General features: G+C 41.2%; 1 protein-coding gene across 2 annotated transcripts in view; it reads right to left on the bottom strand.

The window, feature by feature from the left end:
* Positions 1-1106: 1106 nt before the first annotated feature.
* ONECUT1 (one cut homeobox 1) overlaps positions 1107-25649 on the bottom strand; it is a 46469-nt gene continuing 21926 nt past the window's right edge. The window contains exons 2-3 of one of the 2 annotated variants that reach the window (XR_012895780.2): positions 15910-16028; positions 9432-9567 (exon numbers count right to left, since the gene is read on the bottom strand). Coding sequence is in view for 1 of the 2 variants with exons in the window: in XM_006118521.5 (XP_006118583.1) it covers positions 9275-9567 (293 nt within the window). In the remaining variant the exon portion in view is untranslated. Of the gene's footprint in view, positions 9568-15909; positions 16029-25649 lie in introns of both variants that reach the window. The other variant, XM_006118521.5, reaches the window with a different exon arrangement.

Raw genomic sequence — 25649 nt, 5'->3', positions numbered from 1 at the left:
CTCCAAGAACCACACAATGGATCTGGTCTCAGATATTCATAGCATTATAGAGTGGTGAGAAACCAGATGTTTAGTCATCCAGTTCATTGTGGAGTTAATGCCGTGTTGCTCTTTACATCTTCTACTATTTCCCTGCACCTCACCTATTGATAGAACTCCAGCTAGAACAGAAGTTTCCCCAAAAGGCCCCAATTAGTGATTAGTGACTGTATCAGAGAAAAAAAGATTGTCACTATTTTCCCCACATTTTCCAAGGTTTCATATTCTATCTGGAAATGTAACATTCTCTGTACATGTAGTCAGTTATTAATTATCCCACATGCCCTGTGACCCTCCAATAAACAATTTGGAAAGAGTAATAGCATCTGTTCTTCAAGGTGTTTTTTCTAAACAGCTGATACAGATTCAAGTGAACTACTGCCCTTGCATATATTGATCTATGTACTTGTGTAGAGGGAGTGAGGGGGCATACATTACTTTATCAGAGGGATAGCCACATTCGTCTGTATCTGCAAAAACAATGAGGAGCACCTTAAAGACTAACAGATTTACTTTGACATAAGCTTTTGTGTGTAAAAACCACTTTGTCAGATGCTTTGCAGGAAGTGGTGACCTGGCCCACAAGGCTTCCTCAGCTCCCTTTGGCAGGGAATGGCAAACCATGGCCACTGGGAGCTGGGATCAGCTGTACCTGTGGACACTCAGGTAAACAAAGTATCTGAAGGCTCACCAGCAGCTAAGCCTACAGAACCATGTCTGGCTCACAGGTCACTTATTGCCCACCCCTGTTGTAGATGGACAGGAGGTAATTATTTGCTGCTAGTCTAGGCTAAGAACCTCCCCCACATGGATCAAGAGGGGAGAAGATAGGGCACTATGTTGCCTTGAACCACAGTTTCTTCCATGGGATGCTCCTGAGGTGATACAATAATATCTTGCCCCTTTCTATGAGCTGTGTCTTTGTGGCACATACTATCTTGTGAAAGCCTAGCACACGAAATACCCCATTAATCCTGCTCCCAAAGCAAACCTAAGCATCAGATTAGTATGTTGTGATTGTAGATGGAAAAACAAAAGAAGGCAAGAAATGTCTAAATTTAAAGTGCTGGAAAATCCAACCTTTTATTTACTACACTTTTGTGACTACAGAAACGCTGAAACATTTTAACACTGAAAAGCATGATGACATCATCACTTGCTTTTTTTTTTCTTTTTCTTTTTTTGCTTAGCAAACACAGCAGATGATATTGCACGGCATAAAGTGAGAACAGTAGCAAAGCTTAAAAAAAGGAACTTAAAGAAATCTTAACGCAGTACAGGAGATACCCATAAACAAACCAGAATAATGCCTAGTGCATTACACTTGTTGCTATACACAAAATACAGAAGAAGAAGCGCTTGACTAAGAGAGAGAGAGAGAGAGAGAGAGAGAGAGAGAGAGAGAGAGATTGAGGAAATATTAGTAATCAACTGTAATTAGGTACAATAATCACTTAATATGAAATGCAGATGCAACGAATAAACTACTACTGCTTTCTAATTGGCAAACCAAAAATAACAGCAAAGTTGTCTGTTTAGTCAAAATCTTCTCTTAAGTTTTCATTTTTTTCTTTCTTTTTTTTTTCATTGCTATGGAAGAACTCCCTCTCGCTCTTGGAAGATTTCCTATCTCTACTGATCTTATACCTGATGATTGTCTTTGGCGCCTTTTTTACATTATGAACAATCAAGCTAACTTGAACGTGGAAACTGACTTGCACTGAAAAAAATATTAAAGGTCAAAAAGTGTATTGAGAATGGAAAAGCAGAAAAGAGAGAGGAGGAGTAGGAAAAGGTTAATGAAAAAACCTTGATCATTTGGGAGCACTGAGGTGAATGAAGGTTGTTTGTTTAGCTTGGACTGGACACTAGACACAAGGGTTATGAAGACAACTAGTGAAGCAAGTAAAAGACAATGCTTTAAACTTTATTTTCTTTTAATACTGTTGTTTGGGTCATACCGCAAAACTAAAATGATTTCACAATGATTATGCAATAAATGCAGAACATACCAAGAAAAATCAAAATACTAAACAGAAAACATTTTCTAAATACAGTTCCATCCACTGTTTAATAGCTAATGTTGGATTAATAGACTACTACTTCGTCTCCTCCCTATGTGAAACAAAACTCATTGCACGGCATTAGTTTATGTATTAAAAGCAGACAATTAGCCAATGCTTACCAATAGATCATTTAATGATCCTGCATTTCAGAGCATCTTTATTGCTCCATTTCAATACTTGAAGTATAAAAATGTATCTAAGAAAGTGTAACTTTTGACCAAGAGCCCAAATTCCTCCCTTGTCCCTCCCTGAACCCTTCAGCTATCTTCAAAATAAAAACAGGGTACACTGTGAGCATAATTGTTTTGCATGAAAAGAAAATATTTACACCCATCACAAATCACCTTGGTACATGGCATTTAGCTGAAATTGAATTTATCACTCAGGCAAAATAAAATACGGGTAAATGGCATTGTATTTTCTGTGCCACAATGCCACCACCAGCTTTGCAGAGTTATCATTGTCCTTCTTTTTTCTCTCAATCAAAACTGATTTTGTTCTACAAAGATGTACAAAAAGTGAGGCGAGGCATAGGGGAAGGTACAAAATTCAATACATGTGTCTAGGGTAAGGGGATGGGGAAGATACATTTCTATTCTCTTTTGTGTCAGTTGAGTGACCAAATAGACAACTAGGGATTGAATTAATCTTGGGCAAAGCCTACCCACCCTTTTAGCCTGATTCAGTGACTGGATTAACCTTATGCTGGGCCTCTTCAGAGGATGACTTTCTTCTCAAATTCTGAAGGCCCTGATCTGGCAAAGCACTTAGGTCCAGATCCACAAAGGTATTCAGACAGCTAACTTCCATTGTTTAGGACCCTAAATACCACTGGGGACCTGGGCCATAACTTTCAAAAGCCTTTAATCCTCCTTTTTAGGAAATCTCTTAAACCTGTGTTGAAGTGCTTTACAGAAGCAAGGCCTAGAGCACATGCCTAACTTCAAGATAGGGTGTAGTCCCACTGCCTTTATTGGAGCTAATTTTCTGCTCAAAGCAGAAGGGCTTGCCCTGATTGGAACCTAAACGTTTATTCTGCCGATTTTCTTAGGGGCTGAGGAGGAATTAAAACTCATGCTCCGTGAAAATATTTCCAAGCTAGATGGAACCGAGAAACTGTCCTGCTTTGCTCCAAAATACATACCTAATAACGGTGTCTGGCAGACCAGCTGCTCTTAATACAGGCTTCTCAGAGCTCCATCTTGCCCAGCTGAATGCAGTGAAACTTTCCCCATTGACTTCAATGGAAGCAACAGGAGCCTGCCCTCAGTATATCACCATGTAGGTACCTTTATCCTGCCTGCAGCATCATCCCCCTAGCCTAGCTGAGCAGGGTTTTTTTGGGGGGAAGGGGAGGAGAAGGGGAGAGATGGGGAAGAGGAACGCTTGGTGAAAACTGTATCATGTATTGAAGAGAATTTCCAAATTCAAGTTAGCTTTTCTCCAAAGTTTTACGCCCTCTACTTGCTATACCCGTGCGAATGGCAAATCAAACCCCAAACAAATCAAAGTCTCTCACAAATGCCAGTGCTTTTAAACATTAAACAACTTTTAAATTCTTTGGATATGCAGGTCTTACCCACAAAATAACTTTCCTAGAAAAGACAAATAAATTAAAGGAAAAAACACACTAACATTGCCTTTCTGCTTTCTAAGTGACAAAAGTACTACTTTGAAACACTCATTTTGGCATGTACAAGTTTTGTTTGTTTGTTTGTTTGTTTGTTTTCTGGGAGGTGGGGGACCTGGCAGTGTTTGTAACACGTTGAAGTGCATGCTAAGACAAGTCTGAAGATACACCCTGCAGTCAAGAGAAGCACTCGCCTTCAGCTATCTCAGCATCAAGAACAAAAAGATTGTAACACAAAGCTTTGGCCATTTTTGAATCTACTATATACATTTTTTCACTACATAGTCATAAATTAAAGCAGTGATTAAATAAGCATATACAAAATTTAATTAAATTAAAAATCACAGCACATTATAGAGAAAAAAATAAGAACCCATTTATCACAGCAGAGAATATTTTTACCCTGTAAAAAGAACATTGACTAGCAAACACAAAAAGCATCCTAATTTAAACAAAAAGAATCAAAGCCATATATATATATATATTTTCTCCCTTTCTTGCATTCTTTGCAAACAACAATCTTTACCCAACCTTTGAAATATTTCCAGGAATAAGATCTTCCTTGAGTATAACAGAGCAGTTCTGCCAAAAGAAATGAAGGGAAAGAAAGAAACCCAAACAATAATAATAATAATTAATAATAATAATAAAAATACAAACAAAACAACCCCCTACAAAATAAATAAGAGTTATAAAACTTTTTTAAGTAACCTTAACAATTATCAAACTAGTAAGTTCTGCCTTATCACATAAACTCTCTATACAACATAACCCTAACGATTTATTACTATGAGGTATTTGGAGAAATTGGTAAAAGCAATGCACGGCCTGTCTGAATGGAGGGACTCAAGCTGCTTTCAAGGGGAGAGAAGAAGGAACCTTTGGTTTGTCAGCAAGAAAGTGGAAAAAAAAATTTCCTTTGGTATCAAAGAAAGTTTAATTGCATGGTTGCACGGCAAAAAGCACCACGGTGAAGAATTATTCCTTTTTTTTCATTAGTGGCCTTTCTAACAGGCTGAGGTATTCAAAGAGTATAAGGTGAGAGATAAAGAGGTCAACAGCGGTTTAACACTTTGGTTCAAGCAAGGCACTCGTCCTATGAGTTTACAAAGTTTGCAACATGTTTGCCTAGAGCTTTATTATTATTATCGTCATTATCATCAGTAGTAGCAGTTGTAGTAAGAGTAGTATTCATAAGATTATTATCACTATTATTAAGAATGAAGACAAGTTTACACATTGAGTGAAAGTTGAGGAAGGGGAAAGGTGAAGGGTATTTAAGAAGGAGACTGAGTTCCCTTTACAGACCAAGGCCGTGCATGAAAAATCTTTGGTATTCTTTGGTATCATCAATGTGATTAAAATCACCAATGGAAATCGAGTGAGGTAGCGTCTTTGGTTCACACTATAAATAGTAGATCTTTACACACTTTTTTTCTTTTTTTCTTTTTTTTTTAAACACATGGAAGTAGCTATTCCTTACCTTTTGCTTCTTTGTCTTTAGGAAATAGTTACCAAATGTATTGTAAAGCTAACCACACCACAATAATAAACCAGAAGGCCAAGCAAAGTCTCAAAATTAGCCTCTGGGACTTTGAATGCACCCTAAACACAGGTAGATAGAAAAAGGATAAGTGCTTTCTCTTTGTTTGCTAAATGCATAGTTTTCATCCTTATGTACAAAGGAGGAGAAAGAGGAGGATAGGAGAAAGAGAAGGAGGAGGAAGTAATACCTTTCATGGGGAAAATACCTTCTTTACAACTTGGGTGAGGAGAAGTGTTCTAGGATTCTTTGGTATAACAAGATCAGCCATGTTTTCTTGCCCTCCAAGGACTGGTAGTCCCCTTTGGGCAGAATGCCCACTGATGTTGAGGCCTGATTCTGAAGTCCTTTTCAGGGCCTATCCTGCTCTCAATAAGCGAAACTGTGACCCTTCAGAACACTGAGTAGCATGTATTTCCACGAGCAACCCCAGTGAATCCAATAGACCACTCATGGAGGAAGATTCCACTCAGCATGGGTAAGCATGATGAAATGTGGTGCACTGAAGTCAACTGCAATTTTGCCATTGACTTAAAAATGTGCTGGAATGAACCCCAGACAACAACCCCTATTGTAGATGTTTTCATTTTACTTTTGCTTTTGCCCTGAGTAAGGACAATAGGATGAGGCCCTTGGACAGTAGTGTGGGAGCCAAAAAGCAGCAATGTTGATTTTTTTCCTGTCAATCTGATGTAGTTTATGATGTGGATGGATTAAAACCTTCAACCTCTTTGTCACCCCCCTTCTTTTGGATCAATATAGTAATTTTTGGATGCACTTCAGGAACTGAGTGCACCAGCAATTGACTGAATCCCAATTTCTTGGTGTTTCCAAACTTTTTCCACTATGCTTCCTTTCAAAACTGTTTCGTGTCACTCTTAGATTCTGAGCCGGTGGCTCAGTGGTAATTTGTGAGTCTAATGCTAACTTCCATTCTTCCAGGAAATCTTTGGATGAAATCCTGGCCTCACTGAAGTCAGTAGCAAGACTCCCATTGACTACAGTGAGCCAGGTGGATTTTGTCATTTACATAAAAGTTTAAGTGCAACTTGGGGAAAAAAAATAACTTTCATGGATGACCTTTACTAAAGACAATAAATAATAAGAATCCGGGTGCACCAAATGGTCTATTGTCAGTGCAATGGAGCAGTATCCTGAGGGATAAACTAGCTTTATAAACAGGATGAAGGTTTTCATATGTATTTTGCTTCATGTTTAGAAACTAGCTAAAGAGAAGTGTGTGTTCTCACCATATTCAAAGTGTGTTTAGCATATTGCTTAGGGGAAGGGAGACTTTGTTCTTAATGGCTTACAAAAAACAAAAGGTTTAAGCATGCTTAAACAGACATAAAAACACTTTTAGGCTTTAACTTGTGCATTAGTTTGTGTGTGTTTGTGTGTGTACATATGTACGTAGCAAGAGATCCTGAAATTGCATATTGGGTGCAAATCCAATGCTGGTATGAAAGTTTTCTTTGGTTTTAGCAAATAGTCTCAAGACACATTACAATGGAAATACTAAAAATGTGGTAATGTACTTTGAATTTCCCTGCATTTTTAAATTCTCAAGTTTTAAATAAATAAGGCTTTCTTTCTAAATTATAAGTAACTTACAAAGCAGTGTTTTCCTGGAGAAAGCAAAATGTTAGTTATGGTTGTCCTCTTCAATATTACATTAATGAGACTGCATTTATAATACTTTAAATATGAGGTTATGTCTTCCCATTAACATTTCCACTTCAGTATTATGTATTTGGGAAAAGAGCCTTTTAAAATAAATCATGCTAGAATTTAAGGTAAACTAGATATTCTAATATTCATGGATCACATTTCATTAAACAATTGCATCATCAGTTTTTAAAAAGATGAATTTAACATAGGAAAATTATTGAGAAATATTTAGTGACAAACGTCCTGTTCTCATTTAACATAAACTGGATAGCCTGAAACTTGAGCAAACATGGTTAACTTGAGAAATAGATGGTGCTGCAAAGTTGCCTAATTTCTTAGTTTTTAGTGTTTTAATTGGACTTTATCATAAGAAAAAAGAACCAACCATGATGATAAATGTTGGGTTCTAGTTTACCTTGAATTTTTTTAAGAGACAGGTATAAGTAAGATTACAGATTTCTTATCCTAGCAATGGGACATATATCTGCATATTTGCTCACTTTAGAATTTGGTATGCTTGGGAGTTTTGCTATAGTAATTTGAAATACCAGTTAGAGATCTAACAGGTACATGTAAAATCTTTCCCCCTCTGCACTAGAGTTTTATATGCAGATGTTGCACTGTTTTCCTTTTGATTTTATCACAATAAGAATGGAACAATTTCAGTTCACTGAAAGTTCTGTTAGCAACAGAGCACTTAAAGCTTTTCAACTACAAATTGTAAACTATTTCATGCATTTTTTCCTGGCTAACAGACATGCAAGAAAGAATGTACTGGAATAAAAACTTAGCCTAGTAAGCAGGTACAAATCCAGAAACCAAAGGGCCATAGCCCACTCTTACAGAGCTCCAACTATTGACTTCATGTCGCACCCCTTCAAAAAGCACTACTGTAATTTCCATGGAGCTACTCCCAATGAAGTCAACAGGAGTTTTGCCATAATCTGCAATGGAAAAAGAATTTGGTCCCAAAAGCATGTTCGTCTACATGTCTCGTTCTATTCCCTTTCTCATTAATGGCGTAGACTTCAATGACAATGGGGCAGAATTGGACTCTGTACATTGATTCATACTTTCAATTTGTACGTACAAAATTAATGACATTGGGAATCAAATGTTTGGAATCTAGATGATATTGCCGGGGAACATATCTAAAATAGCTAGTAGGGAAAGATGGTCTTTTGACACCCTTTGAGTAGATGAGCTTTCAGCAATGTCAGCCAGTAACAGTGTAATAAAAGTCTGCATAAATGGCAAATATCACATCAGCCATGCACATAAAGGCCACATCCTCCTTCTGTTGAAGCCAATGGCAAAACTCTCACTGATTTCAGTGGGAACAGGATCCCAGTATCAGCATCTGTGCTATGACACTGTGACATTAGTTGCTGCTCCTACAATGACATTCTTTCTTGCCTGTCATGGAAACAAATATTGAAGTGGTTTAATAATTGCAAATAACAGTCTTGATTACAGGTTTTATGTGTTATACAGTTAGATTAGTTTATACCTATAACTCTACATAGTATTTTGTGTAAAAATAGCTTTGGAATATTAAAATCATTGCAATAAAATACCTGCAATATAATATTAAATGTATTCTTTGGTAGCTAGGCGATTCTTTTTAATGAATGGACTATTGTTTCGCTTTTTAAAAAATCTGAACGTTCCTTAACAAACAAAGAGAATGCACTGGTTTAGGTATCATTCAAAATTTCTTTGCGTAGTTTGAACTTGTTTCCAGGTGTTGCATTAGCTAAGTTCAAACAATAAAACAGCAAAAATCACACTACCGTTCAATGAATTCAGACGACTCCATGCTAGGTTGGTCATGCTATGACACAACCTTTTCTGAAGACAAGCCCTGACTAAGTCCCTAACCACTGGTGTGTACGCACTACGGATACACCATACACCTTCATGGCAATATCTGTGGAAATGAAGAGCCATATCTGAAAAGATGTCCATTCAATGACAAGAAATCACTATGCTCCAAACCACTAAACAAGCCAAATACGGTGAAAATGATCATGGATGAAGGTGTAAGACCAGTGGTTTCTTTCTTCTCGTTCCGATTTTTTGTTTTGTTTCTTTTTTCTTTTTCTTTTCCTTTTTTTTTTTTGCAAGTTGTCGTCCTACTAAAGTGTGTGTCTCAGAACAAAGTCATAATGCAGGTGAAATAAGTCTTTGGTTTCTTTGGACTTATAAATAACTTTTTTTTCTCAAATAGTTCTAAGTATAAACCTGCTATCTCGAGGTCCTGGTTTTTATTTATTTATTTATTTTTAAAGCTTTTCCACCGAGGTTGAGTTTGTGGTTATTCCTTCATGCTTTGGTACAAGTGCTTGATGAAGAGGATGAATTGCCTGAATTGGAGCTGCCCTCGTCTTGCCACTTATCCAGACTCCTCCGCCGGGCATTCATGAAAAAGTTGCTGACGGTGCTCAGCTCCAACCCTAGCTGCTGGGAAATGGTGATTTGTAATTCTTTGGAGGGACGCTTATTTTCCTTGAATATTGCGTGGAGAGTTCGACGCTGGACATCCGTGAAGACCAACCGAGGCTTTTTGGGTGTATTCCCTCTGTCTTTCCCATGTTCTTGTTCTTTTCTTTTGCATGCTGCAATAGAACAAAGGGGATATTAGAGGATGGACTGAGGGCACATTGGAGAAGATGCTGTTAGTGCAACAAATGAGAAGGCTGGAAATAACATTCATTTCAGTTTAGATCTTCCATATTTATAGATGATGTGTAGGGTTGGGTAAGTCAGATCCTTCTATAGCAGGGATTCTTAACCTTTTTACCTTCACACCTCCCCTGAAAGTGAACTTCATGTTCACACCCTTCTGGGAGCCATTTTGTGTACAGCCTAGCTGTGCCCCCTCACCTGACAGGAAGCTGAGGGGCGTGGCTAGGACTATAAGAACTCTGCCAGGGAGCTCAGTCGGGGCCCAGCCTCTGAGGGAGACAGAGACCTGCCCAGAGCTCCTGACTGATCAGACTGATACCTGGCCCGGGCCTCTCACAGCTGCCTTTCCTCAGGCCAGTGAAGGCTTCCCTGCCTGGGCTGCCGAGGCCTGGCCAAGCTGGCCAACAGGGCTACCCTCTGACCTAGAGGAACCCAAGGCTCTACTGGTGCCTGGCGATTCGGAGGACCGGCCTGAGCTGAAGGCCCGGCTCGAACCCCAAGGCCTGCCTGAACCCTGGGACCTGGCGAACCAGCTGGACGCTGGACGCAGCCATCCGAGCTAATTCCCAAGTCCGATGGCTGGTGGTGCTGTGGGGTGAGTGAACCCTGTTACAATGCCTAAATGAATAATATGAACTTTTTACTTTGAACCTTTTCCTAACAAATTTACATAATATTTGAAGATGAAAGTCGGCAATGCTCGTGTACTGATATTGTAGTGTGTCGTCACATAGGCCTGATTGATTCGCACTGCTATTGTAATGTGCCGATCTCTAGAAGTTAATAAGAAATTAATGTTTATAATTCTAATTTATAATATTAATTATGAAGAAATCTAAACTTTAGAATTTTATCCAGTGAGAAGGCAATTGCGATAAATTTTCTGGGAGGCACCTCACACCTCCCTTGTATCCCCTTCACCCCTTCCCTGGGGAGGCGCACCTCACTGGTTAAGAACCCCTGTTCTATAGTCAGCCCCTCTTGGACCTACTTATATTCACTTATCTATACCGAAGTGAGTTTGTGTTGGTGTCATTTACATGCTCAATATCAGATGACAATACAGAAAGGTGTAAGGGGAGGGTATAGCATTTTTCCATTAATTTGTACATTCTTGCATCCATCCACTCGTTAATTTTTTTTCCACAGCTCATTTCACTCTTCTCTTATGGCCCTTTGGAGTGTGTGTTATGTTAATTTATATTCCCAAAGGCTCCCTTACACCCAGACCCAGAGGATCAAATTCAAAGATATCTAAGGATTGGAGTGAGGTTTAGTCAGTGGATGTGAGTCAAAATGAGTCTCAGGAAGTCAGAGTCTAATTAAGTGTAAGGGACTTCTGAGGGATTCAAAGTTGGCATACCATACATCCTGAGAGATCTAGTGTATCACATTAGTTTAATCTTTCATAGGTTCATCTCTGAATGTGACCCATAAAATCCCCTTCCAAGTGGGGGAAGGGTGTGGCCAGGAATAAACCATGGATAGGCATAATCCCTGGCAACATGGGTACAGAGCCACAATGCCAGGGAACTAAGAGGAGGCCTCTGAAGTATGGAACCAGCACAGAAGCACCTCACAGTTTGCTTGGCATCCCTCAGATCTAGAGGGCTTCTTGATGTGTGAGGGTGACTTCTCCCTTCCATGGAGCAAGCGTCATCCCTCTATCACCGTGGTCCCCAATACGGTGCCCGCGGGTGCCATGGCGCCCGCGGGGGCATTTGTCTGCGCCCGCCAAGTGCTCAGGGCTGGCCTGGCCTCGGGCACGTAGTGCATGCGCGGTGCCGGAGCCAGCCCGGGCCCGTGGCGCACGGTGAGCGCCGGCCCCAGGGGCGCCGCGGATTGACCCCCCGCGGCGCATGGGGGAGGGAGGGGAGAGAGCGCCAGCGCCGGCCCCGGGTGCACGGAGCTTGGGAGAGAGCGTCAGCGCCAGCCCCGGGAATGCGGCTATGAGGGAGGGCCCCGCTCGGGGGGGCCCCACCCCCTAGGCACCCGGCGGGCGAACGGCCACGCCCCCTGGTGCCCGGCAACCCCAAATGGTTGGGGACCACTGCTCTATCAGGACCGTGAGGAAGAAACACCAGGAGGAAATCCCCTCCACCTTTTACTTTTCCCAGAGAAGGGGCAATCTGGCCTTATAACATCCTGGGAGGGTCACAGATATGCTTATAAGCACGTTGACCCAGAGTTGCTGTCCTCTTTTACATTATGTATAGAGAAAATATCTGAGGAGGGAGAGGCACTGCTATAATTGTTAAAACTAAGAACATGCTATAATTAAGGTATTTAAATTTTGATAATGCCCAATAATGGTGGTTATACATATCATCCCTGCAAGGTAAAGTAGAAATGTATTGACTTTTCAAATCAGACTTTTCCACATTTTTTTATTTTTCTTTGTTTTCATGTCAATCCATTTTCTGTAGCATCTTTTTATTGGTAGAAGAATAAAGAACAGAAGGGAAAGAGGCTTTGATTTTAGTCTTGCAAGCCCGGAGAATTATATATTTTGACCAAAATAAACTACATTGTGACACCCAGAATGGTGACCCGGTAAGTCTTGGTTACAATATTTCCATTTAATTTAATCTCTTTTCCTTTTTATTTTGGGTGTTGTTTTAGTCTGTATTTTTGAAGTGAATACACAAGCACCTTATTGAAAGACCTGGAGTTTGTCCACTGGACAGACACTGAAGGGGTAGTCAGGACAGTGGTTTTCACACTAGGGGTCACGACCCAGGACTGGGTTGTGGAAAGTGAGGCACTGAGTCTTGTTGCTGCAGAGTGATCAATAGAGGGGGTTAAGGCAGCTACCTGCCCATCCTGGCACCAGCTCCTGGGGTGGGAGTTGGAGTGGGAGGCAGGGAGAGCATACAGGGCTCCCTGCACTGCCCCTGCCTTGAGCACTAGCTCCACAGGCCCATTGGCTGGGAAACTGCTGCTGGCTACTTCTGGGGTGCAGCATGGCCAGGAGAGGCAGGAAACCTGCCTTAGCACCCCTGCTGCACTGCTGATAGGGAGCCGCTCAAGGTAAGCCCCTCCTGCCCCAGCTTTGACTCCCCCCCCCAAAGCTGGAGCCCCTTCCTAGAGCATAAAGCTCTCATCCTCAGACCCATTCTGGAGCCCACACTCCAGTCAAATTATGCTGGGTCGTGGGCATCAACAATTTTCTTCAACTGGATCATGAGAAAAAAAAAGTTTGAAAACCCCTGAATCAGGATGCAAGCTTTCCATTAATTCCTCAGCAAGTATGCCTCATTGCTGAGTTGGAGGGACCACCTCTAAAAGTAAAATTCAAGTTCCTTCTTCATGCTCATTCAGTCCACATCTCTGCAGAGCTCAGTTCCAACTGTGCTGATAGAGTTGCAGCATGGCCATGCATTTCCTTAGCACTGGACTGAGGGGATCAAATTATTCCACCAGGGCCCCCACATATTTTGTGTATTGTCACTCACAGCAATTCGTGCACGAGGCAGGGGATAGTGGCATTTCAGATCTCTCAACAGGGATGTTTTTGAAGAAGCTACTTGTCAATATTTATTCCATTTACAGCATTTTTGCTAGATTATGACACACTAATCAAATGGACAAAGATTCATAACTGGACATTTTATAGTTGTTTTGAACTAAAGAACCATTTAAAATTCAAACGCTCTGTCCTCTAAGATAATGTACCATTAATATGTCAAATCTTGTGTATTTCAGGCAAGCAAATCCTCAGTGAAGTTATGGTTAATTAATTCTCAGACAAAAAGTTGGAGTTCAAGTTGAGAATATCTATATTGGTAACCTAAAAGTTGAAATACCCTTGCAAGAATGCAGTATTTATCTATTAATAAACAATCAAAAACAAGGAAAAAATAAACTTTAGAAAAATCTCAAACATTTGAAAGGATGGAAAAATCACAGTAAAAGCATCCAAAGCACCTAAACTGTTTCGGTAATGATCCCAGCTTCCATCCTTACCTCTGCCTTTGTAATGGTGTTCCAAGGGGAGTTAGGGAAACAAACTCTGAAGGAAAATTATCTAACCATAAAAAAAATGTCATTTCCTCGGGACACCCTCTTGCCTAATCTGTCAACAGTTGCACAAATTCCAACCTGTGCACAGATGGACTGTTCACAGATGAAATAAGCATTTGTTATAATTTGTCCTGACTGGACAAATAGCATACTGAAAGCCAACAGTCCAAGATCTTCATTAAGAATTGCAACCAGGTTAGACACACAGTAGTAAATACAGAATTGGTTTAACTGCATATATAAACCTCCTAGTGCTAGGTCAAAACAGTTATAGGGCTGTCCTGCAGAATCATGAAGAATAGTGGAAAATAACCAGGCATCGCAAATCCACCTTGTCAAGTATTACCTGATTTAGGAGGTTAACAATATTAATTTGGATAGTGTGTGTTATAGGCCCACCAATTAATCTGATCAGAAGATAATAAGGTTCCAGAATCAGGCTATACAATATATACAAAGGACCCTTGGGGGCATGACAATTAATTTTATTAAGATATATGGGATAGTAATCAAATAACAATCACATGGTAAAATAAATCAGGGTTACAAATGCAGTACAGGTTGAACCTCTGTACACCGGGACTCTCTGGTCCGGATGTTCCAGTACCAGAGAGTCCCAGTGAAGCACTGGTGCCTAGGAGCCCTGTGGGCTGGCAGGGCTGCAGGCTACTGGCAGTGATCTATCAGCGGGGCCAGTAGTCTGGCTCCCCACAGTTGGGCTTCCAGGCGTACCCTAGAGGGGCTGCCCGGCAGAGCCAGGAGCACAGCACACTATAGCAGGGCTGCCTGGCATGGCAGGGACCAGCAGAGCAGTGGGGCCTGCAGCTGGTCCAGGGCTTGGGGTGGGGGCTAATAGCAGGCGTCTAGATATGACCTCCCCTGGTCCAGCAAAATCCTTCATCTGGGACCAGTCAGGTCCTGACAGTGCCAGACCAGGGAGGTCCAACCTGTATTACTGTTCTAAAGATACATATGGTGTTGTATTCTCTAAGACTTGATTATTATATTCACACCCTTCCTTGATGACCTGGTGGTAGGAAAAAATGACCAGACTTGCCTTTGGCATGCCAAGACAGTTCAGGTCCAGGTTCCTCAATTTTGGAGTGGGAGCTGGTGAACTTAGAAGAAGCTAAAGCTAAGAGCTATAAAAACTAACTTAGTTTACCAAAGCTTGAAAACTAGAGGCTACAAAAGCTTCAGGTCTTCTTGTTCTCTATGGTTCTAACCCATACAAGTTAAGATTCCTAAATAATTCCCTAGAAAATGGCTCATGAGTTGAAAATACCTGGTTCCTGAGGACCTCTGCATCTGCACGAGGCCTGAGGTTCTCAAAACCTATCACTGCTGAGAACACTGGGATCCAAAAAGGTTAAGGTACTGGAGAGATAACATAAAATGTTAAAATTGCGATTAAAGAGCAAATAAACATCGGTCACTTTCCAGACTGTCATATAAATCTTCTCATGTCCTTGTATAGGCAGCATTTCAATCTGCAAACAAATTGGTTATTCCATTAGAAAGTTATAAGGCATCTTGGAAACAGAACTTAGAACTAAATTTAAAATCCAGCTTTAACTATGAGGCTGCTACCAATGTCTCCAAAATTAACGTCATTTTGTTCAGTTTCATTGAAAGTGCCTCTCTTTGGCTCAACACCAATTAAAATGACAAAAGGTGCCAAATGCTGCACAATACTGTAGATCAAGTTAGACTGATCATATAATATACCATCATACCTGCCAGCAAAACTAGCAAAACAATAATCCCATATTTTACTTGCCTCTACCCTCAGATCAACCCCCATCCAAGTGCTCAGGGGAAATAGTAGGCTTAGCAGAATGATCGAGAAATCCAGATTATGATGGATCAGGAAGAGCGCATATTTTAGAGCCAGGGAACTCTCATGGAAATTATATGACAGATACTTCCTAATTTAAGTCGAGAAAACATTGTCCCTGGTGCTTCCACTGATCTCATCAGAGAAAAAGACAGCTGTTCAGTTGCAGGCTTCTCAGGAAAGTGATATAAACTATAGCATAATTTCTTTTCTGACATTCTTACCTTTTGATCCCTTTTACAAGTGGGGCTCTGTTCCAAAAAATAAGCCAGTTAAAATGTTCACCAGATGGTCAGTACTAACTGAATGAGCAGCTCAATATCTTGTTATACCTCATTGCTCAATGTGTGGTCCCATGCTTTATTTACTACGCACCATTCAAACTCTCTCTGGATATTAAATTATTAATTACCTCATTGACTTTTCTCTGGAGCTTTTCACTGTGGCATCCAAGTGCTTCACAAATCTTACTTTATTTTTGCAACATCCCGGTGATGGGGAAGCATGATTCCACCTTTGACAGTTGCAGTACTGCGGCACAGAGAGATCAAGGTCAAAGGTGTCCACTAATTTTGAGCACCTATTTTGAGACATTTAGGACATGATTTGTCAAGAGTACTGAGCATTTTTATGACACCCCATATATTCACAGCTTAGGTCCTACTGACCTTAGCTGCAGCTTTGAGTGCTCGGTACTTCTGAAAATCAGACCCTAAGGTCTCACTTCTGGTCCCCGGAAAAAGAGGAAACATGTGGTTAGAAATCATCTCTATTGAGTTTGATTTAAGTGACTTGCCCAGAATCACCGAGGAATTCTGTAGCAGAGGCAGTGATATAATCCAGTTCTCCAGGGCAGCATTCAACTGCCTTAACAAAGGACTGTCCTTTCTCTTCCTTCAGTTCCCTGCCTCATTCACTACACATCTTCCAGTTTGTGTAGTAAATGAGGCTGGGGTTCAAGAGACAACAGCCTCTGTCACTACACATCCCTGATTAATCCCCAGTCCTGTGCATTTATTGAGGTGGGGTCCTGTGGAAAAAATGGTATATAAGAATGTAATTAAGGACTGTATCATAATGCATACGCACAAGAAAGCCAAATTAAGGGTGCAAGGACAACCTGGTTTCTGATATTTCTGAACTTCTGAGTGCTTGACTTTGTAACATTAATCTTTCTTTGAAATGTAGTTTTTATGTGTAATTTCCTAAGATTAAAAAAATAAAAACCTCATAAATTGAATCATGTTGAATTACGACTCCCACGTAGTTCAGCATCAAGAATAGAACCTTTAGCTCTATTGCACAGGCATTGCTACTTGAGATACCAGAGTAACTCACAGCAGTAGTAGGTTGTCAACTTCTATGTGAACCTGGACTAGTGAAGGATCAGACACACACTTTGCCAGCAGAGGTATGGGGAGACTCAGAAATTGTGGGTGCAATTCCTATTTCTGGAGTGGAATATGCTTTAGAGGGCACAAACTCTTTTATCCCCTCTCCAGTGTCTGACCCCTCTTGCCCATGGACCCTTTCAAGCTTAATCCTGTACCAGTCCTGTCTCCCCATCCAACCATGACTATTCATGTCAGAAGAGCCAGCTTAACCCATCACTGGGCCCAGAGGCGGCCTGTCCATGTAGGCAAACTAGGTGGCTGCCTAGGGTGCCAAGTTAAATGGGGTGCAATGGGGCACCAAATGGTGGCGCAATATCATTGAGGGATTTGGAGGTTCGGGGTGCCAATTACATGGTTTGCTTAGGGCGCCAGTTGCTGGCAGCTAGTCTAGGGCTGCTCCTGACTGGGCCCTAAGGAAACATACACTCATAATATGAGTGTGTCACACCCTAATTTGGTCTGGCTACATCGGTTATGACACAGGGAAGCTGGGCCAAACCTGAGCGCAACTGTGACTTTGTGCAGGGCTCTCTCCCCCACCATGAATCTGGGCCCAAGGCATGTGCCTACTTTGCCTATGCATTAATCTGACACTGCATCTCAATTTCCTCTCCACCCCAAGCTCCTCATCCAGTCTCAGCCTCCCTCTTCAGCCTCCTCTTCCCTGCCTCTCCACTCAGGCTCTTTGTCCAGAACATCCCAGTATCTTCTCAGCCTGGTTTCCCCCCTCCCACCGCAGATCTGTTCCCCACTCATTCCCCTCTCCCTCCCATCCCTTGTGCAGCTTTCATCCCTCTGCATTTCAATCAAGCTTTTTTCCTTTTCCTCTCCACTACCTGGGTGCCAGCAGGGGCAACAAGACTATTGAAGAGGCAGTTTCTTCACTTCTCACTGTCCAGTGCTCAGCATACAGGGCCCCACAGCTGTTCTGGTCTGTAGGGCCCCTGTAGCCCTGGGATCGAGCATGCTCAGTACAAATGGAATCTCAGAACTGACATGCCAAACTTTAACAGCACTCTACTGAAGCACGTGTGAACTGAAGTTTTCAGAGGGCTTTTGGGGATAGTTTTTCATGGGGTTGGCAAAAGGGGTGCTAGAGGTTTGCAATTAAATGGTTCTAATTTATTTTAAAACAAGGACAAAACAACATATTTTTCTCCCAATCTGATTCTTGGCATGAGCTGCATCAGTTACTTTTGCTGCAGCTTTTTATTAAAAAAAAAAAAAAAAAAAAAACCATTCTGAGGCAGACATCCAGCATAGAGAATTTCATCTTAAATGGTTAAGATTTGGCAAAGTTATAAGCAATTAAAAACAGAATCTTCTAATGGGACATGTCAGCCAACTTTAATAACAAGTGCTGCGACCAGCTTCACCTATAATATATTTGTCAGAATGGTCAGCTACATGTTTATGAGAGGATGTTCTTAATTAATAACTGATGATACTTGATTTTAACATGCATTGTAACTATAGCTGTACAGTTTCATCTGTTTACATGAGGCCCAATACAAGGGCTATCTATCTAGTTCACAGAGCCTTCAGCTACAAATGTGTTCTCTGAAGCGGCTGTGGAATGGTTAAATTGTCATCTAACTTCTCTTCCTTCCCAGAAGTGATCTGCCAGCCAAAGAAAGGAAAGAGAGGACCTGGAGTAGACAAAAATCTACAATGAATTCTCTAGTTCCCACCCATTCCCACCTAAGGTGTAGGTACTATTCGCCTTCTGGAGCCCCTGACACACTGGACTGGTATTCCCACGATAAGTTTTCAGTCCAGCACACGTTTCCAAGTGGGGTCTCTGTATTCTATACACTTGCATAAAGTAACGTTCACATTTCTAGATGTTTATAGTTAATTTGTGGTAGGTAGTTTGCTTTGAAATTCAGGACAGATTTAATTTAAAAAATAAATGTATTTTCCAGTTTTGTGGGAAACTGATTTTTTGGGAGATTTCACTGCAAAATCACTGGTAGCATAAGCAGCTAATGAGAGCTTTGGAGTTTTGACATTAGTGAAGTGAACTAATGCCTGGATCTACTGATCTTTGGGCATCCTGAAATATTCATCTCTTTTCTCCAGCTTTTCAGGGTGAGAGCTAAGGGGGTGATCAGATGAGAGGGGGATGTTATGCTTTTGTTTAGGCATGTATTGGCTTTAGTAAGGATAAGCTGGATAAGCAGCTCTGGGTGGTTTTCATCCTTTATTATAAATATTCTCATAAGAGTCTTACACTGTTTAGACAGGTGCTTGCAAGAAATGTATTACAGTAGCCCAATTGAGATTGGATTCCTATGGTGCGAGGTGCTATACACACATATGGGGCCAGAGATTCAAAAATACTCAACTCTCATTTGCTCCACATTCTACCACTCCTATTGTGACATTTAGGGCCACAAGAGAACTCAACACCCTCACGTACTAAACCTTGGTGCCTCAGTAGGAGGCCAGGCGCTTTTGAAAATCCAATGTTGCCTGTAAGTACTGAGCCCTTCTGAAAATTTCAGCTTTAGTGAGAGAATCCAGCTTTAACTGAGCTGTTGAGATGGGCACTTGAAAGGAATGAAAATAAATTAAGAAAGAAGGGTTTTCATAGAATGGTGCAGAAGATTTTTGTGGGTGACATCATAATACTGATGTTGCTGGAATGATACTTTAACATATCATGGACTATTGAGGCAAGTTTTTATTTAGTACTGTATATTCTTCAGCCCTTATTAAAGGAAAACTTTCAGTAAATATTTATACAGCCATCTCCTTAACCATTTTGTCCAGTTGAACTTTGTAACTACAGATCCATCAGCTATGTCCCATGCTTCTCCAGCCTTCCATGAGACACCCCTCAGTGCTGCTGGGGTTATTGTTGGGGCTCTTATGTTATTGTTGTTGTCACTTGTATTACTGTAGCACATAGAAATCCTAAGCAAGAGCAGGACCCCGTTATACTAAGCAATTTACAAACCCAGATTAAGACAGATTCTCTCTCAAAAGAGCTTGCACGCTAACTAGACCAAGCAGGCAAATGGTGAAACAAAAGGGAACATTGTTATCCCCATTTTACAGATTAGATACTGAGCTACATATAGATTAGGTCAGTATTTTTCAAACTTGGGTCATGGGCCTGCTAGGGTTAAGGAGTTGGCAGGCCTGCGCCACTTTGTTTACTTAATGTGTCTGCAGCCACAGAGTTTTACAGCTCCCATTGGCTGTAGTTCGCTATTTCCAGCTAAGGGCAAACCAATGGGAGCTATGAGGCTGTGTGGCTACGGACACATTAAGTAAACAAAGTAGCGTGGGCCTGACAGTGGCTTTCTCTGGTGGCCCCACGACCCAAGTTTGAAAAACACTGGATTAGGTAACTTGTCCAATGTCAGACACTGAATCTGTAGCAGAATGAGGAAGTGAGCCCAAAACTTATGTGCCTTAATCGCAAGGTCTTACTTCTTTCCACTGCAGAAATGCAGGGGTGAAATTTTAGCCCACACTAACTTCAGTGGAAATACCCTAATCATAAAACAAATGTTAAAAGGTGGGGGGATAATTTTTATCATTACTTTAATCACTTTTCCTTTTCTTCTGTTTCTTTTGGTGCAAGAACAAAGATTTCTGTGCACTTTAAGGCTATGTCTGCAGGTTATTTTTGGAAAAAGATATGCAAATTGACGCTTTTTTTTCAGGAAGAATGGCTCTTGTGCAAGAGGGTTTTTTTGCGCAAAAAGGACCCATGAAGATGGCTCCTTTTCGTGCAAAAACCCCTTGTGCAAAAATGGTGTCTCATTAAGTATGCAAATGAGGCACAGCGATATTCACTGCTTCATCTCATTTGCATATTTTCTTGCTCAACAGAGGGCAGTGTAGATGTAGCCTTACTTTATAAACATTTAGACAATCTAATATGGTCTCATGGTCTTCTAGGGATAGATCCAACTCCTATGGCAGTCAGAGGAAAGATTGTTATTGCCTTCCATGGAAAACAGATCAGGGTGAAATTTCCAAAAGTGCATAAAAGACTTAAGAACCTGAATTCCACAGAAAGCAAGCTAAGTTATTTAAACACTTTTGAAAATTGTACTCACTTAGTTTGTAAGATCTTTGGGGTATGCACTATCCTTAATTTCTGTTTCTTACACAGCATTAAGAACATTGCTAGCACTAACAATAAATAGTGGTGGTGATAATGAATAGCAATATTAGGTTCTCCTTAAGACCATTTTCTCTGCTCTATAGCCGGTCAATCCATTTTAGCAATAAATTGTAGCTCTCAAGTTCCCAAAGCACACATGGAGGGCATGGGATGAAATAAATACGCCAAAAGGAGAACCTGTCAAAAGAAGGAATGGAGGAGGGTTGTTTTCTAACACAGTGTTTCGCAACCTTTTTTTATAAAGTACCCCTTTAAAAAAAAAAAAACTATATATATATATACCTACAGTTTTCAAACACACACATTTTTTTCTATTATTGCAACACATTTGTTTAAACAACTTAATCACAGCCAGGAGGGCGATGAAATGTTTGGGTGTAAAAAGTACAAAAATAATAAAGCGCTATAAAACTTAAAACAAAAATTCAGTTTTCTCCAAGTTTCAGTTGTGTTGATGTACCCCCCAGACTTCTCTCAAGTACCCCTAAGGGTACTCTTACCGCTGGTTGAGAAACACTGCTCTAACGTGTGATGGTAAATGAAATCTTTCACTTGGGTGTCACCAGTTAAAATCTAGTCTGACAGGAAGAAGAAGCAGCTACATCTCTCCAGGGGAGCCAACATCCTGTGTGGGCCCCAGGGCAAGAGGGGACATTTTCATACTACCAGAAGTAGGGCCTTGGACAGAAGAGGCAGGGCCAGGGTCAGGACAGCCAGTGTTCCCCCAGCTCTCACAGCCATCTGGAACAAATCACAATATGCTCTGGTGGCGATTTAAAGGGCCCAGGGCTCCAGCCGCTGCTGCAGTAGGAATAGTGGCAGCTGGGAGACTGGGTCTCTTTGAATCGCCAGGCCCTAGAGCAACTGCCCTTTTTGATCCCGTGTTAGTGGGCCTGCATCTCTCTCTATTCCAGAGATTCAGTCTCTCTCTGGACTGATAAATTAAACCCTTTCTGGGTGACCACAGGGCTTTAAACCCCTGAACTGGTAACCCTGTACCTTTAAGCACACCACTTTTTTTTATGTAGCAGACACTAGAAATAATTTGGCTTCATGCCTTTAAAACACCCCGACCCAGAAGCAGGGAAAGGTTTTGCGCTGCCTGACTTGTACAAATAAGACATATCTGAAATTTGCATGAATGCTTTAAACATAAAGCCATTGGAATGTTGCACTTTTGTAGAGGATCACATTCAGATTGTATCTTTCTATCGCAGTGTTGGCATGGGTTGCGGAGTTGGCCATTTCTCCACGGCAGCCAAGGAAAAAAATGGTGCCTTTTGTTTCTAGCATTGCCTGCAGCTGAGTGATCCACCTTGAGCTGCCATTAGAAAGACTCTGAAAAATAACCTATTTAAGCAGAAGGCAAAGCAGAATAGAGAAAGAGAGTCACTGACTCCAGCTCTAGGAGTGGGTAGCTATGACAATGTAATATAATCAGCATCACAAAGAAACTTAAATCCATGGCTGAACTGTGGCCTCTTCTCGTCACTTCCAACTTCCTCTGCTCTGAGCAACAGAGATTTTTGACACTTGCAATTCTCCTGATACAGTTCTTCCATCCACCTATTTTTGTCTCCTTTGTTTCTTATAAGTTGGTTGGGGGGTTTGACTGATTTAACTTGCCTTACATCTTATTATGGCTCAGGTGCCTATGATATGGAACTTCCTACTGCCTACTGAAAGGGATCACTGAACCATTTGTCAATGCTCTTTTATATATATATGAACAGAAGAAGTACCTGTCAATTGTAGGACCCGTATTAATGAGGCTAATTAAGTGGAATGGATGTGTCCCATTCATAGCTTTTGATGTGAAAATACTCATGTTAGAGGCAGGAGAAATTGGCTTTGTAATGCACTTAATGTCTTTATTTCTTTATTCAAGCCCAGGGTAACAGTGTCAAATTTGAAGATGAATTCCAGTTCTGTAGACTCTTTCTGTAACCAGTTAGTGAAATCCCCTTGTAGAAGAACGGCTACTTTTAAATCCATGATTGAGTGACCAAGCAGATTAAAATGTTTACCTACGGGTTTATGTGAGTTATCATTTCTGATGTCTGATTGTGTCCATTTATCCTTTGTCCTAGAGACTGTCTGGTTTGACCAATATACATGGCTAAGGCGCATTGCTGTCACTTGATGGCATATACCACATTAGCTCATCATCAGAAGATCATCCCTATGGGGAGTGTAATCGGGCAGTTGTCCTGCACTGGAATGAAAATGGTTAAAACAGCCATGGGAGAGGGCTAAGGCTGGAAGTCAATTGGGAGAGGGCTTGAGGCAGCCAATCAGAGCCCAGCAGGGCTGTATAAACAGATGGCTGGCACACTCTTGCTCCAACTCTGGAGGGAGAGGGACCTAGCTGACTACTAGCTGGAGGTACCTTGGGGTATGTCTAAACTACATCCCTTTTTCGATAAAGGGATGTAAATTAGACATATCGAAATTGTAAATGAAGCTGGGATTTGAATTTCCTGTACTTCCTTTACATAATCGCAGCTGCGGCTTTTTTTTTCGAAAAGCTGCTTTTCAGAAGAAAAAAAAAAGTGGTCAAGACGGGGATCTTTTGACAAAAATGCCCTGTTTCGAAAGATCCTGTAACCCTCAAAAAACGAGGTTTACAGGATCTTTTGAAACGGGGCATTTCTGTCAAAAATTCCCTGTCTTGACCACAGTTTTTTTTTGAAAAGTGGCTTTTTGAAAAAAAGCCGTGGCCGCCATTATGTAAATGAAGTGCGGGAAATTCAAAATGCGGTTTCATTTACAATTTCGATATGTCTAATTTACATCCCTTTATCAAAAAAGGGATGTAGTTTAGACATACCCTTGGACATGTGCTGGGGGAAGGCAGAGTGAGGCAGGGGAGCTCAGGCCTAAATAAACCCCAGTCTGAGGCTCAGCAAGAGGGCCCCAGGGAAGTACTAGGGCTGCAGAGGAGCAGCCAGGTCAGGAGAAGGCAGCAAGTCCATACCCCTTTGATGAGTGTCCATTTCAGACTACAGTTTGCCTCTGAGGTGGGGGCTAGATGATGACTGGAAGTGGATTGCTGAGGCAAAGTAGGTATAGGGATTGGGGTTCTCTGGGCGGGGAGAATGCCAGAATATGGGGCCACTGCTGAGGGGCAGTACCCTCAGGAAGGGCGCATGGTCTGGAAGGGACATGGATCCTGATTAGTGGTGGAGAATGGACAAAAAGGGTAATAGTGAGTGAAACACCACCAGGAGAGGGTGCTGTGAGGTTGGACTGAGCTAGTTCCTGAAGTGACTAGCAGGAGGCCCAGCAGCTGTGAGTCACAACTTGCTATGGGGAGATTTGTCTTTTGAAAATCTAATAAAAACAAAACAGAACAACTTTCTCACTGTCTGGAGCAGTACACATCTCTCTATCTGTTTAGACCTAAAACAGGTAAAACAAAAGTGACAATTTTCCTTTCTTTCTGGATTTTCAACTCCTACACACACACAAACACAAGGCATATAGACAGTAACACTCAAAAGGAACCTGCCCTCTACTTCAGAAAAGTTATAAAAGACAACACCATGACTTCCACTTCACCACAGCTTCTCCTTGTGAAAATGTGACACTCGGGTCCACATGGAGAACAGAAGAAACTATATGGACAAAACTTGTACTGATCTCTGTGCATGATCTTGAAATCACAGATGAGCTGCTACTGAAAGAAAAGTAGATCAGCCAGTGGCTAAAAATGTTAACAGCAATGACCACACTCTTTCAGATATAAAAATACCACTCAAGGGAAAAGTGTCAAGTTCTCAACTACTCAATAAATGGAAGGATTCTGGAAATATTTTCATAAAGAACTGCGCCCTGATGAATTTACCACTGAGGATAATTCTATCTGAGAGTAACACATGGCAACAAATGGAATTCTGCTGCTCAGCTGCTTCTCTTTGAAAAACTCTTGCAGAATCATCATCTGATTCTACCATTGAGCAAACAGAGAAACCAAGACATGCTTTGGTGGGTTTATTTCTTTATCTGCTTACTTTCTGAGATGTATGTTTCAATGCAATTGTATACAGATGTATGCAGATATACAGCTCCAAAGATGACAATTTCAGATCTACACATTTGTAATTTTGTTAAAAAGTAGAAGTGGACTGGTGGTGCCATATAGTGCCTTTCCAACCAACGTGATAGGACATATTTTCAGACCTGGCCCAGGTCAATGATGACCACAGATAATTATTGTTTGATGGTTATTTGATGTCCGATGTTAATTAAAGTGGGAGCCAGGTTCACACCACACTAATTTCCATTACTTTTGTCACATGGTTGCACTAGTTAGCAGCATGACTGGGAGGTTTCAATAATATGCTATGGACTGAAGGAGCGTGGAAACTGAAACTTCCCTATCAACTCTAGAGATGATCTTCCTGAAGTACCTTGGTAGAGCAAACTTGGGAAGTCTTGCAAGCTCTCTTTACTTGAGGATAAATAATATTGCCTGTGCATGATGCCTTTGATTTGGAATATTCCACAGATACTTTTACAGACTATACTTATGTGCTTTTTTACGCACATTACCCATGAGTGCAGAATTCTGCATGGCACCCCAGGCTAATGCCATTAAAACCCTTAGCTCAC

The sequence above is a fragment of the Pelodiscus sinensis genome, chromosome 14, assembly GCF_052426305.1.
Source record: "Pelodiscus sinensis isolate ZL-2025 chromosome 14, ASM5242630v1, whole genome shotgun sequence".
NCBI lineage: Eukaryota > Metazoa > Chordata > Testudines > Trionychidae > Pelodiscus > Pelodiscus sinensis.
This window is presented reverse-complemented; position numbering and strand designations above follow the sequence as displayed.